At 48.9% G+C, this 15,717-nt stretch overlaps 1 protein-coding gene across 2 annotated transcripts in view; it reads right to left on the reverse strand.

Moving 5' to 3' along the window:
* The window catches only part of fam184ab (family with sequence similarity 184 member Ab), a 151,162-nt gene that overhangs the window by 98,420 nt on the left and 37,025 nt on the right, over positions 1 to 15,717 (reverse strand). For both annotated transcript variants that reach the window (XM_062551500.1, XM_062551501.1), the window contains exons 2-3: positions 5,117 to 5,329; positions 3,324 to 3,965 (exon numbers count right to left, since the gene is read on the reverse strand). In XM_062551500.1, coding sequence (XP_062407484.1) covers positions 3,324 to 3,965; positions 5,117 to 5,329 — 855 coding nt within the window. The remainder of the gene's footprint in view (positions 1 to 3,323; positions 3,966 to 5,116; positions 5,330 to 15,717) is intronic.

Here is a 15,717-nt window from a genome sequence, read left to right on the forward strand (position 1 = left end):
TATCTGTTCTCTGTTACTTGTTTGAGCTGAATTTACTGTGTGATAATCAAGGGCTTCATAACTGCAAAGGCAGAGGAGGACAACGGAGGCAAACTCTACCAATTTCCTCTCTATTTGGTATGAGAAATATCAACTAAAACTAAGTATAAACAAACACTTGCTTGATAGCACTAAAGGTCACGGATTTTCTTCTGTTTTTCACGCTCAAAATGACTGGCATGCGTGCCCACCGGCATGGCAACCGGAACACCGTGGCATTTCGGAAGCTGGCACCGAGAAATCGCTCGAGCAGGTGTCCAGGAGGAGGGAGGAAGTTGGCGGATATATGAGCTTCTGCCAGGTAGCGATTCTACTACCGCCATACACCATCTACTACACACATACACACACACACTGTGGAGCTGGTGAAGCAGGTGTGTGTGATGAGGCGTCGGAGGCGGTCGGAGAAAGGACACGCTTTAATCCCCGCCTCTGTTTGGGCGGCTGGTTATTTATGTTCTCTGGCCCGATGAGAGGTCAGGTCCTGGCGGCGTAGCGTAGCGTAGCGGGCATAATCATGTGGGCCGCACCTGTGTGGCCCCCTGGAACGGTCAGCACAAATTAACCGCTGCAGATGGCCAGCGAGTGCCAGCTCCAGGGAGCCTTGTGGTCATCTACCACGTCCATCCACACGGACCATTCTCTCTCTGGGAAACAATGCCAACATCAAAGGCTTGTTTACTTCAAGACAACAATTTTGATTGACGTGGAGCTTGCACAAGTTACACTGTTTGCGTTGTCTATTTACTCCTATCTCTACCTGCCAGACATGACAACATGGTCAGCTGGCACCACGACGTCGCCTCAGGTAATAATGGGAGTCCATTCAATCAGGTATCTGACGGACGCAGAAAATGAATTTACATATTCCTCTGGCTCGGTCACTGTTGGCGTCAAGAAAACAGCTAGGCCAGCCCAAAGAAACACGGGTGAGATATTCAAATCTGTTACCTTCATGTGACAGAGAACAACACACTGGAAAAGGAGGAGAATCGGTTTAAAACCAATATCCTCGGCTGGTGCTCTCACTTAACCTGTGAGGCGGAACTGAAACCCGACAGGTTTCCCGCAGTGCTGTGTTTTATGTGTATCTCGCTGCAGAATAATTTCCGTGCTGCTCTTCTCTAATTAGGATGATAAATATCAGCCACTTTGTCCGACCAGCTACGCCGTTCCTGAGGCAGCCAGGCCCAATATTTATCACCAACGACTTTGTTTCCATTTGGGTGTTACGTGTGGACCAATTAGTTATTTTACCCCACGTGCCACGTGTCTATTTGACATTTGATTGGACGCCAGTGCCACTCCGAGACACACTGAGACAAAGGCTGCAACGCGGGTGCAAGAGTTATGTCTCCTTGTTCTCATTCTACTTTGCCTTTAAAAGCTATCCACATTCTCCAGTCGAGACAGAATTTAATATTAGCATGGGAAACACATTCAGCCTGCTGTGTAAAAGTGTGACCACAGATAAGGGAACAATAAGTGATCAAGGACTCTTATAAGGGAAGCCTTTAATTAAAGACTGGATTAGATCAAATTATAGATCTATCGCCGCAGTAGTCCTTCTCTCACATCAAAGATCCCATTTTCCCTCATTTACTATCATTAGCCTTCGAGTCAACTGGAACGAATTTGATATTTAGTAGGATTAGCATTGGATTGTTAACATCATTGGACCTTCCTTGGACAACATAAATAGATTTCAGGGAGAAATGTTGTTCAGTCGCCCCTCCCCCCCATCGAAACAAAATGAAAGTGTAGTGGCCATACGAGGGTGGTGAGGTCGATGTGATGTGGTGCTGGTAGTCAAGGGGTGCGGGGGGTGCGGGGTATCTGGAGAAAATGTTCTGAATACTTAATTTATGCCTAGTTTCTCACAAAATGTGACTTTGGTATAAAAAAGTAAAATAAACAGCATTTTTGCATCTCACTTGTAAAGTAATATACACAAATGGGGGTTGTAGTAAAGAGGCCATCTACTCTGTCAAAGTGTCCCCACTATGATATTTGCTATTGCCATGCCATTGACTATTGATCCAGCAATCCTTCACAAATCATCTAGTCATGTCACTCAAGTTCAGCTCTCCCCTAATACACGAAAATCAGCTTATATGAATCCACGTCTTAATAATTTGGCCGATACTTTTATCCAAAGTGACTTACATACGTCAAAAGAAGTAGAACAGCAACGCTCCGATAAGAATAAATACTCCATTTCTTGCTTTGCCTTTGATACTGTTTCTGCACAACCTCCCTAAAGCATTCCTAGAGCCTGACCTACCAGTTGTTACTGAGCTCCATGGTGTTTTAAAGGAACACTTCACCGCTTTTTCATATTAAACTATATTATTCCCTTTACCTCTCACGTTTCAATGCGTGCACTCACTGGCTCTGGCGCACAGCTCTACTTTGATAGCACTTAGCCAGCCCAGTTCATTCATTAGGATCCAAACAGAGATGAAGTTAGAAGCAACCAAACACCTCCATGTTTTCCCTATTAAAATACAGTTACACGAGTAGTCAAACGACCAAGTATGGTGAGAAAAAATAAAACGTGGTGCATTTCTAAGCAGGTAAGAGGGATAACTATATTGTGTGGCGGAATAACACTTGGAGCACTTACAGTAGACTCAGCGCAGTAATATCCTCACTCCAAAGTGAAACTGAAAGTTCAACAGTGATGATATTACTGCGCCGAGTCCAAGTGTTATTCCGCCACACAACATAGTTATCCCACTGTTACCCACTTATAAATGCACCACGTTTTATTTTGTCTCACCATACTTGGTCGTGTGACTACTCGTGTTACTGTATTTTAATAGGGAAAACATGGAGATGTTTGGTCATTTTTCAATTCATCTCTGTTTGGATCCTAATGAATGAACTGCACTAGCTAAGTGCTATCAAAGTAGCGCCGCGCACCAGACCCAGTGAGTGCACGCATTGAAACGTGAAAGGTATGTATCAACTCGTCTTAGTTAAGGGATTAACATAGTTTAATAAAAAATGGTGAAGTGTTCCTCTAAGGCCCCACTGTCAACTTCAAGGCAGCGCTGCGACCGTCAACTTAAAGGCACCTAACCGTAACCAAATTCTACCCCTACCCCTAACCGTCGCCTAACCCTCGTGTCTTCCATGCAGCGCTGCCTGGAAGACGACGTTGTGGGCTTAGAACACCAAAAAGGCTGTTATTCTGCGTTACCTTGACGGTGCTCTCGACGCCAACGAGCGAGGCCTGCAACTTGAACCCCCCAATAAAGCCCCTCCCCGTGGTGCGTTACCTTGACGGTGCTCTCGGCGCTGACGAGCGAGGCCTGCAGCTTGTGCGACTTCTCCCGGTTGTCGCGGGCCTCGTCCTGGACGCGCGTGAGCTCGGCGCGCAGCTTGCCCAGCGTCTTCTGCAGCGCCGCCTCCTGCGTCTGGAACTCGCGGCGCAGCTCGGCCTCCGTCTTCTTCCACGCCATCAGGTTCTCGGCCGTCAGCTGCTGCGTGCGCTTCATGGCCTCCAGCTCGCGCTCGTAGAAGGCCTGCGCCTTGGTCAGCTTGGCCTCGTACTCGTCCACCAGCCGCTTCTTGTCCTGCTTGAGCTCCTCGGCGCGCTCGCTCAGCGCCTCCACCTCGGCCTTGTGCAGCTGGCCCAGCTTCTCCTGGTCCTTGCTGTAGTTCTGGTTCTGGCTCTGGTGGCTGCGCAGCATGTCCTGGACCTCCTGGCGGTGGGCCGAGCGCAGCTCCTCCAGCGCCTGCCGCTTCTCCTGCTCGAACTGGGTCTGCGCCTGGCTGAAGGTGCGCAGCTTCTCCTCGAAGTTGCGGCGCATCTCCTCCACCTCGCGCGACATGCTGACCACGCGCTGCGTGTGCTGCGCCTCCGTGCACAGCTGCATGTCCTCCACGCGCTGCCGGTACGTCTCGAACTCCGACAGCGCCTGCAACACACACACACACACGCCTTAAAGGAACAGTTTGCAATTTGGACATACAGTAGGACCTCCAACTTAACCAGTGTGATATAGTAGCCTGGCTAGCGCCTACCACTTCTCAAATGAGACGTGGTCTGGCAACCAAACGTTCATTTTCTCGTAGTTGAAAAAAATGTCCAGATCCGTTCATTGGGCGCCAAATGCCTATCAAATGCATCTATGCATAGCTCATCATCGTCTTGCTTTACCCCCTGTTCTGTGATTGGTCCCCTATCTCAGGCAAAAATTCAGGCGGTGGTTTCCAGACTGCCTTAGCAGCATGAATCAAATCGCGCGCAAGGCAGCATGGGAACACCCAGGCTAGTGATATACTGTAGGTCAGTGGAGAACGTTTTCAGCACATTTCATAAAGTCCTACTAGTTGTAGAGTTTGCTGATGCTAAGTCGACAGTAACTAAATTATGAACTTTTCCTTTAACTTTCCTTCATAGCAACAACCTTACCAAAGATACTGTGGTACATTTAGATTCAGAGCAGTAATTTACTGTGTATTTACTGTGTGCCACATTGTGTACAAGCCGCAGGACAGCGTTTTATGGAAGTTAAAATAAACAAAATCATATTAATATCATATTAACCTCCCTTGTGAACTTCATAGCTGAAGAAATTTTGCCAAATCAATGGATAAGCCGCGGCTAATAGTTGGGAAATTACGGTAAGGCCAAGATCAGGAGAGTCTGGTCTGTCACTGCACAGCGAGTAGGGATTCCAAAGGGTTGCCCCAGTAACTGATCTGATGCGGTGTGTGTGTAGGCAGGCAATAGCAATGCCACATTAAAGTAACTTCATGCACCCATCACGCATAACAGCCATGTGTGTGGTAGCAGGAGAGAGAAGGACAAGAGTTAGTTAAAGATACTGCAGGTGACATTCTAGTATCTAGTGACAAACTAGTCCTTCTCAACTCTCAAAAGATGCAGTGGAGTTATGCTCGGTCCTCGAGGGGCGTTCCCACTGATCTATAACTAACACTGGATAGACTATCCCATTGTTGCCACCCCATCATTCTTTATCTAGATCAGTGAGGAAAGACCAAATGAGAGGCACCCCAGGTGTGAGGTTAGCATGGTAGCACACTCAGCTCGGAGGACACACACCTGCCGTTTCATTCGCTCGTGCAGCTCCATGGACTCCTCGAGGGACTGGATGCGGCGCTTGAGGTCGATCTCGTCGGTGATCTTGCTCTTGTACTGCATGATCTTCTCGCGCGTCTCCGACAGGATCTGCTGCACCTCCTCTTCGTGCGCCTCTTTCAACGTCTGGATGGCCGCCTCGTGCTCGTCATTCTTCGTGTTGAGCGCATAGATCACCTGCGAGAGCAAATGAGGAGGGGAGAAAGAGATGTCAAAAAAACTGCAATTGTTAGACTTTCAAAGGTACTAATGAACCAAACATTAAGGTGTTCATTTATCTGAAACTATTGGGCTCCTACTGCGGGACTAAGTTTAGGCTGGCTAGGCTAGCGATATCAAACGGAAAAATGAACAACGGTTAACAACGCTTTACAACAATTCAGCACAGTTCTCTTGCGGCATGGCTGCCAGTTCCTAGTCAAAGCTTCAATAACGGAGTTGAATCCTCTTAGAATCCTATTAGATCCTCTGCTGTAGCAGGATGGGAAAAGGGCTTTGGAGGGAAATAGCAGACACTTTTAAGCACCGCCTCGTTCAATTTTTAAAACTGATAAATCCCTCCTTAAGTGACACTGAGCGAGCCGATAATAACGTTTAGCCAATCGATGAGGTGATGAAGACCAAGGAAAATGTCAGCCTGAATGGTGAAGAAAAGAAGAGTGGAAAAAAAGGAAATGTTCTTAAAGCGAGAGTGAATAATTCAGAGATTAAACAAAAGTGAGGCCTTTGCTGTCCTAAAGCATCCCCGGCCCAAGGCCACATAAATGAACCGAGAGAGAGCGGACTGCAACCCATCAAAGCATGAATGAGTGGCTGCCCCTGTTAATCCCCTGGATTGCATCTGTGCAGGGCAGCTCTCTTAATCTGACTACAAAGTAGTGTCGGCTACGGCTATATATACTTTTTTTTTTTTCTGTCGGGGAAAAAAGGTCGCGGGAAATTAGTTTTACATTTACAGTCCAAGAGGCAGAGGCAAAGCCGACTAATCGGAAAAGCCGTTCTCTCCACTGACCCTCGAAGCATAAGGTCAAGCCAAGAGGGGAAAACGATCAATTATTAATCACTCTTTCACACTCGGATAGCTCGCACGATCCGCTTGTTGACAAAAGCTCATCACAAACAAAGCGGTTCGCCAAGTTAAAATAGGGAAAGAACTTTCCGACAATGCTGTTGAATTTTCTATGAACTTCTGTGTTGACAGGATGGGTTTCAAAGACAGGGGAGACAGGGGAGTGTAAGTAGAAATGTTTTTGTTTTGCCTCCTCATTTGCAAAAACGCTGAAATGTTTTGGAACATCGCACATCTCAATTGAAGCTGATTTGCCTGGCTGGATATTTACCCTGCTACACTATGGAGCCTCACACTTGCAAGTCTTTGAAGTGTCAAGACCCTTTTTCTCCTTCAAAAATGATGTCAAAAAAAAAAAGAAAAACAGAGTGATTACAGTTCGTTCCTGGTTTCCTCTCGCTGGTATAATAAGGTCAGGTGATTTTCACCATGTGCAATTGAAAGATTTCCCCCACACAGCTAAGCCCTGCAGGTGGACTGGAACAGCCTGGGATTTTAAAAAATATGTTTAAAAATGTTACAGTTGATCTTCCCCAGCATGATCTTCCATAATGCGACCAATGAATCAGACTGATTAAAATTGCAGCCTGTGGGACAGAAATCCGGCCTTTTTAAAAAATGGAAAAGAAAGAAAACCTGCAGAGATCTCCTGGCTATGGGAAACAAAGTGCTATGCAAGCACTCCACTGGGTCTATTGATGTGTTGCACTTCAAACATGGGAGAACTTAAATAGCCTTTTTCTATTTAGATATAAGAATTATATAATCTCACAGGGGGTAGGCCTACCCTATGTTTTAGTAAAAGCACTCCAAACTCATGCAAGTGCAACAAATGAAATTGAGGGAGGCAAAATACTTCACAGCCAGAGACATCAGTATCTAGCCTATACCTCTAGGACCATACTCTGAGGTGTGTGGTTACGTTAGACATTCGAACTACAGAATGGTAACATACAGCAAGTCCAACACACCCGATCGCTTTTCAAGCTTGGCCTTCTCTGCTTGAGTGTTGCGTAACCTCACTGGGAGTACTTTTAAAGAAGTGCACTTCAGGTGAGTGTTCATGCATGGGGCGTACGTGCTGTCAACACCCTCCACCTCCAACAGCACACCCCCCCCACCCCACCCCACACCCCCTCCACTCTCCCCTGATGGACCAGAGAAGGCTGTACGAAGGGAGCCTGCAGGGCTTTGACAGAGATATGATGGATTTCCTGCCCGCCAAGACCATGAAGGAGGCCATAATTCACATGCGCGCACACACACACACACACACACACACACACACACACACACACACACAAACACATAAACACATAAACACACGCACACGCACACACACGCACACGCACACACACACACACACACACGCACACAGACAGGGGTGCACACACACAGAGGTTGGCACATGAAATTGCAGGCCCGCACACAAACACACACACACACACACACACACACACACACACACAGGTGTGCACGCAAACACACACACACACAGGTGCACACAAACAAAAACAGAGGCGCCCATAAACACACACACATACACACACACACACACACACACACACACACACACAGCTCCCTCCTGTCCTCCTTCACACTCAGTGCATATCAGACGGACAGATGGAGAGCTTTGTGTGACGTGAGCCGGCGGGGGCTAAGCATCGCCGGAGCTCTCAGTACCTGTGTGCCTGCTCTGGTGGTGACCCATGACGACGGCACACTAAACAGACTAGACTCACTAGACTGCATTAGGCCAGTACAGCACATCTCAATAAAGACGCTACGCTGAGCTGTGCAGCAAGACACTCACCCCAGCAGGTGGAGTAGCCTCGTCCCGTCCGGCTATCACCAGGCTAAGCTCAATCTGTTACCATGGAACACTAGTCTGGGGAGTCTGCAGTTTATTTCTACTGCGTGATCAATGGGCATAGTTCAAATGACTCTGTACGCATTTGGATAGTCCTTCAACCAATCAGACCAGTGATCCGGGTGCGCCTGGTAGATAAGTTAGTTTGTGATTGGTTCAAGTAAATGTGGACAGGAAGCAGGAGAGATAAATGTGCAGGTTTCCAGCCTGAGCTGCAGGGCAAAATGCAATCACCCGCAGATCAGGCTGGGTTTACTAGAGTAGACTAGAGCGGTTGCAATTATTTGCGGTGACGCTGTGCCACTGCAGTAATGCATCAGAGACAGAGCTGGTGGTATTGGCCTTAACAGTCGGGCAGCAGTTAAGTTGTGACAAACCAATGATACAGAAAAAAGAGAGCTGGTTCTCATTTCTAAGGAAATTAAGCTAATGCTGGGTCTGTGTTATTGGCAAAAATAATGGAGCAAGAGTCTATGCGCTCGATAGTGTTTTAAGCCCCTACCGTCGACTTCCAGGCAGCGCTGCGACTGTCGACTTCAAGGCACCTAACCCTAACCTTAAACGCTAACCCCAAACCCTAACCCCAACTCTAATCCTAACCCTAGTGCCTGGAAGACGACGTTGGGGGCTTAAAACACCAAACACCGGTCTATGCAGTACATGTTTTTTTTTTTAAGGAGCATGCATGGTGAATATGGGGTCTGCCATGCGCCCATCACCCAGAAGCATGCTTCATGCTTCATGACTGATATAGTAGCCCTCCCCTGGTCCTGGGTCCAAATGCCCTTATCCACAACAGACAAGAAGGCAGTGATATATGGCAAGATAACTTGGAGTGGAAATGGGAGTCATCGGAGGTAATGTCTCAGCTGACGCCGATGTCTCCTGACAGTTATGTACTTGTTGTGAAGCGTAGAGTATGGAGCAGCCGAGTTTAATGAGGACCTTTTCATGTCACTCCCCCTATGCGTTCGCCCACAGGCATCGGACCCTGTGATCATATGCCTGGCCTTCATGTTACATTTATTAATTAGCCTGCTTTTCCCGCCTAAAGGTCATTGCTTGTAATGTTCTCTCAACACCCACACTCCTCCGAACAACTGGAACAGGGAGCGCAGTAAACACGAGGGAAGTCAGCGCGCAGATGGGTACTACAAGACAAGGCTAAGGAGGCTCGTTCTGCGGCTCGACTGGCAAATGTCTCTGTTGAAGCTGAGCACTGGGCTATAAATATGGACTATAAACCTCTGCACCTCTGTGTTTCATCTGTGTGGTATATCACAAAACACACCTACAGAAAGAAGGCACCTAATAATATACAGTAGCATTGGCTAACTGGATTAAGGGCATCAGTCATTTGAATGTGTTCATATGACTGCTAAGTGCTGCTATGGGTTTCTCTGAAGTACGTCATTGTACTGTAGTCCAGTGAGGGTATGACTAGGATGGACCCAACTAAAACTATTGCTAAGCCTGTACCTTTCATGTACTGTATTTCAAGAAGTAGCACCGAAATGTATAAAAAGTACTGAATCACTGGACTCTTGTATTCAAAAGTTTAGAGAAGGTCACATTAAGTTCACCCGTAAAGGTTACAGTGGATTTTAGGTTCATCCTGAAATTTCACCCGAAAGCCACATATCCCTGACTTTTTGTAAGCAGTGTACTGTATGTCCATAAATGGCTGAACTTTAAACAAAACAAAGATGCCATTTGCAGTTGGCCTAACTTGTGAAGGTTTGTAGACAACCCTGGGTTCTGGTAATAGGCTCTGTTTAGGCTATATAGGGAGCCAGAAATCCAACAAGCCTCAGAGCACTATCCCCAAACCAGCGTGGAGCAGGGGCCTAAATCCCTAATCTGTCTCACTCCAATTGTACACACACACACACACACACACTCCAATTGTACACACACACACACACACACACTCCAATTGTACACACACACACACACACACACACACACACACACACACACACACACACACTCCAATTGCTTTTCAGAGCTGACAGGGGTCAGCAGCAGGGCTATTCTTCTCACCACTCTCTCTCGTCATCATCATCTCTATCCCTCTCTTTATCTCTCTCTCTCTCTCTCTCTCTCTCTCTCTCTCTCACCCTCTTCGACTGTATCATCTCTCCCTCTCTATCTCTTTCCCTCTGTATCTCTCTATCATCATCATCTCTCTCCCTCTGTCTGTCTCTCGCTCTCTTTCTCTCTCACACACCCTCTTCGTCTTATCATCATCTCTCCCTCTCTATCTCTTTCCCTCTGTATCTCTCCATCATCATCATCTCTCTCTCTCTCTCTCTCTCTCTCTGCATTGTCATTGGTGGGACACAAAGGAGAGGTGGTCAGTCCGGGGAGTGCGAGCGTAGCCTGCACCCAGAGCAGATGGAGGCGTTTGCTGCTGGCAGAGCGAGCCCAAAATAACACACTGTCTGTCTGTCTGTGCGCCTGTATGGATCAGCCGCCCGGGACGGGACACCAAACAGCAGCCTGCCGGAGATTTGCCCGGGCTCCAACAAAGCAGAAGGTTTGTTTGTTTGGGTGGAAAATAGGTAGGAAGGGGAACAAAAACAATCCTATCTGGAGGTGGTGGTGGTGGCGGCTGCCTACCCGCTGGTGATCACGCTGCCACAGCGCTCTCAAAACAGACTCCCCGCGTCTGAATGCAGGTGGGGGAAACTAGCACGTGGCTTTCTCACAATCACAGTCATCTGGAATGTAAACACACGCACGAACGCACGCACGAACGCATGCACGAACGCACGCACGCACGCACGCACACGCACGAACGCGCACATGCACACACACTCTCTCTTTCACACACTATACACACCTATACATATACTGTATATTCACACACACACACACACACACTCACTCATGCATGCCCGCATTTGATGAAAAGGACTCAGCGAGCCTGATGTGATCAGGTCAGCTTTCCCTCTCTCATTCAGTCTCCATCTCTCCCTTAGTTGAGCCTTGAGCCTTCGGGGAGAACGCTAGCAGGGTTAATATTTCCCTCATTGCTCCTACCATGCCGAGCACCACTCCCACCCCCTCTACACCCCCCCTTCACCCTCTCCCACACACCACCTATGCCCAATTTTTAATAATAAAAAAAAGAAAATCACGAAAAGGCACTCGGAATGATTTATGAGCCGAAGCTCCAGCCACATGCACCTCTCGATTGTCAGAGCTTGAAGTGGCCAATCGATCTGAGAGACCGCTGGGGCGGTCAAAGGCTCGCCTTCAATTTCTCAGACCGGTCTGGGGCCAACGCGTCGGGCTCGGAACAATATGTCTCTCACGCCACACACACACACACACACACACACACACAGAGAGAGAGAAGAGTGCCTGGAGCAACCTAATCGGACTCCCGAGGAAGCGCAGGGGCCTAGGGCTTAATCAGTGCGTCCAATCGAAGGTTGGTAATGAGGAGCGTTTGACGAGGCCGCTGGATGAAGTGGCGGCGCAATAACTGTAATCGCTGCCCATTCACCAGCACGGAGCAGCGCGGCCGCATTGTTCCCTCAAAAGAGACCTTCTCATTGGAGTACATTATCAATACATTGATAGCAGTCTCTTCTGTGTAGCGGACCAATCATACACTCCGCTCCCAAAATCACCTCTGCCTCCATCGCCCACAACCCCTCTCTACACACACTGACTTGCACACAAAAGAACACACACACACACACACACACATTACCACAACAACTCCTGCTCATGGAAAGCTATACGACTGTGTTTGTGTGCCCTTATGTGTGTGTGTGTGTGTGTGTGTGTGTGTGTGTGTGTGTGTGTGTGTGTGTCTGCCCCATTGAGGGCGGTGTGTGGGACACGCTGGCCTCTTGGCAAAGCGTCACCCTGCACTCAGGGGCCCGCACTGTCACAACACGTTGACTTCGTTTTCCAGGAAGAGGCTATTCTCTCAGATGAGACACTCCGTCAAAACAAACACACACACACACACACACACAAACACACAGGTTTGCACCACCACGATTGCCAAACGATCCCAGTCCTTTCACAAGCAAGTCAAGAGCCATGCCTGATGAGAGCTCAGGATGTATCCTTTTCATATAACAAGCAAAGCGCTAGACTGTTGGCTATATGAGGAAGTCTGACTGCACGCATGCATGAAGCATGAATATGGATTTTAATTAAATCAAAAGATAGCGTTAATTAGAGAAACCGTGTGCACGGTATCCGCTAAACGGCAACGCACAACCTAAATCCCGGAGATAATTAACTTAGATGAGGGGTGGAGGCTGTGGGTTGCGAGCCGGATTGGTTTAATGAAGATGTGGAAAACTTCAGCCTCCCTCCCCAGCCCATCTCAGCGCAACACACTGCGCATTATCTCATTACCAGTAACCTTTATGAGCCAAGCGCTTTTAAACCATTACACTTTTCATGATCCATAAATATCCAGGCAGCGCTGGCACACGGCATACACTGGGGGGAAACAGTACTTGCACACACACTCATGCCTACAGTATGCACACACACACACACACACACACACACACACACACACATGCTAGGAAACATAGCTAGAACCTAGAATGTGTTCCTTCAGTCAGATACACACACTCCCAAACTCACCCACCTACACGTACAGTACACACACAAACACATAAGGTAGACACACACACACACACACACACACACACACACACATAGACACACACACACACACACACACACACACACACACTGGTCCCTGTTCCTCTCACTGGCTGCGTTGCATAAGCGCCGTTTGTGTGTTCTTGAATTATAAGGATGGGTGAGCTTCTGAGGCCGCTTCATTATGGAGATGAATATTTTACACGGACCACTGTAATCTGGGACATTAACGCGGCGGCATTCTCTCTCTCTTCCTCTCTCTCTCTCTCTCTCTTCCTCTCTCTCTCTCTCTCTCTCTCTGTCTCTCTCTCTCTCTCTCTCTCTCTCTCTCTCTCTCTCTCTCTCTCTCTCTCTCTCTCTCTCTCTGGGGTCTTTGCCAGTGCTAATCCCAGTGGTGAAAGGCAGGCAAACACAACGCCACGCTGCCACACACAAGCGTCCGTGCTTTCCCCCAGCCTTTCCCCACGCCTGCTCCCTTTCACACAGGCAAGCGGCTGGCTCCACGTCATCCGCATTACGTAAGTGTCTGTGCGCTACAGGAAGTGGGGGCCCGTGCTTTACGAAGGTCGCAGGAAGTGACCACCCGACGCGAAGAGTGCTCGCCGTTGCGCCAGCGCTCGAGCATCGACTCGTGTTCCGCACTCAACATCCAGCGCCAACACAAACACAGACACACGAGCGTGGCATGGCACACAACGCAACACCCCCCCACTTCATCTCAATAGAGGAGAAAAATCCCCCTTCTGGCTCTCCGTCTATTCCTCGAGGACGCGTAATGGGCTGATTAGGAACGATTAGGACGACGGAACGGCGTGAGCGAGCGAAGGGAGCGGGCGGCGCTCGTTTTCCCGCGACGGGCAGATGAAGATAAATAGAGCGCGTCCTCGTTTTCCGCTGGGCGCCGTGGTGACCACAGCCGTCACAGCCTAAAACACAAACGCCGGGACAAAAAAAAAGGCCACGGAAAGGGAGACGCTACTCGACGGCGTCCCGGAAAATATGTCCGCTCCGTCTTTATTAGAGCCGGCGCGGCGATGGAATAAGGCTGCGGCGAGCGGACGGCTGGACGGTGATCAATAGGGCTGGCGGGGCCGCGGGGCTGCCGGACTGGTGGCCCGGAGGGACGCCGGCTTGACTGCAGAGCGTGTGAGCTCTGAGCTGAGGCTCAGCCTGCGCTCAACAGCTTTACAGCCCCCGTTTACCGGCAGGCACACACACACGCGCACACACACACACTCACGGGGATTTACACAGAGCCATCAGCGGTGGCCCCCCGACCGCATGCCTGCTACACGGCCCCGAGCCTGTCAGGACATTCAGCTTAGCACCAGGTAGACGGCGTCTGTGTCTGTGTGTGTGTGTGTGTGTGTGTGTGTGTGTCTGGGTGTGGGGTTGGGAGAGAGAAGGAAAGAGGCAGCTGTAAAAATAGGAGAGCTATACGACTGTGTTTGTGTGCCCTTGTGTGCGTGTGTGTGGTTGTGAGAGAGGGAAAGAGAAAAGAAGGAGAGCTATATGGCTGTGTTGTGGGTGCGTGTGCGTGAGCTTGAGCATTAGTGTGTGCGTGTGTGTGTGTGCGTGAGTTTGTGCATCAGTGTGTGCGTGTGAGTACATGTGCATGGTGGGAAGAGGGTTTGGGGAAATCAGGTGCAGCGCAGACATGGAGGGATTTGTGTCCAGCTATCATGACACTACCCAAATCGTCAGTGCGGGGCCCAAAACGATAAAGTCTCGTCTGCAGTAGGCTGCTCCCCACCACCCTCTCAGCTGTGTAAGCCAAGGCTTTGGCGGCTTCTGTCAGCCAGCGTTAGCCACAACATACGCCCGCAATCAAAACAATGAGCCTAAACAGCCCGAACTGCACACTGCAGCACTCTCGTCTGCCACTGTGACACATCTCAACCTGCTGGGAACACTATGCGTCTGTGCATCTGTGTGAGTGTGTGTGTGTGTGTGTGTGTGTGTACCACTTCACTGTGTGTGTGTTTTTGTATGTGTGTGTGTGTGTGTGTGTGTGTGTGAACCACTTCACTATGTGTGTCTTTGTACACGTGTGTGTGTGTGTGTGTGTGTGTGTGTGTGTGTCACTTTGTGTGTCTCTGTTATTATTATGTGTGTATATATTTGCACACTCCGCATGCATCCAAGCGATCCTACCAGCAAAAACAAATCTGAAGGTTAACAGAGGTCATATGTGAAGGTTAACAGCGGTCCTATCTGAAGGTTAACAGAGGTCATATGTGAAGGTCAAACGTCTACAAAAAGATGCTGTGTCAGAAGCACGACTGATGACTAAGTCATGACTCAGGGAAAACTACTAGAGTCCTTGCCGTAGCGAAAGTAAATAAATGAATAGAGAGACACTGGTAAAGTGAAGCGGCGGGAGCTTGGGAAAGTTCTTCTGAGAGAGCATCAAATGTCCTGCACAACGTTTGTTCTGTGATCCACAGCCCCGGGGGAGTACAAGCCCATCAGACAGCCAAAGAAAAGGGAGCAGAGAGAGAGAGAGAGAGAGAGAGAGAGAGAGAGAGAGAGAGAGAGAGAGAGAAAAAAAAGAAAATGCTGGTGTCTTTTCTCCCTCGTCTCTCTTTTTCTCGAGATGTCACTCTGTGGTACATTTCACGACTGACAGAAGAGAAGAGTGAGGGAGATGGAGGAAGAGAGAAAGAGGAGAGAGAGGAGACAGAGAGAGAGAGGAGGGAGAGGACGAGAAAGAGAGAGAGGAGATAGAGGAAGAGAGAGGAATTGGATGAGACAGAGAGAAAGAGAGAGGGATTGGATGAGAGAGAAAGAGAGAGAAAGAGAGAGGGAGGGATTGGATGAGAGAGAGAGAGAGAGAGAAGGGGATTGTATGAAAGAGAGAGAGAGAGAGAGGGGGATTGAATGCGGGGGCATTTTCTGCCTCCATGCTCTGCGGTGATGGAGCCGGCTCAGCTCAGGCAGGGCGCAGCGTGAGGGGGCTGCTGGGAAGTCCAGGCCCTGCAG

This window comes from Sardina pilchardus, chromosome 12, assembly GCF_963854185.1.
Source record: "Sardina pilchardus chromosome 12, fSarPil1.1, whole genome shotgun sequence".
NCBI classification, from domain to species: domain Eukaryota; kingdom Metazoa; phylum Chordata; class Actinopteri; order Clupeiformes; family Clupeidae; genus Sardina; species Sardina pilchardus.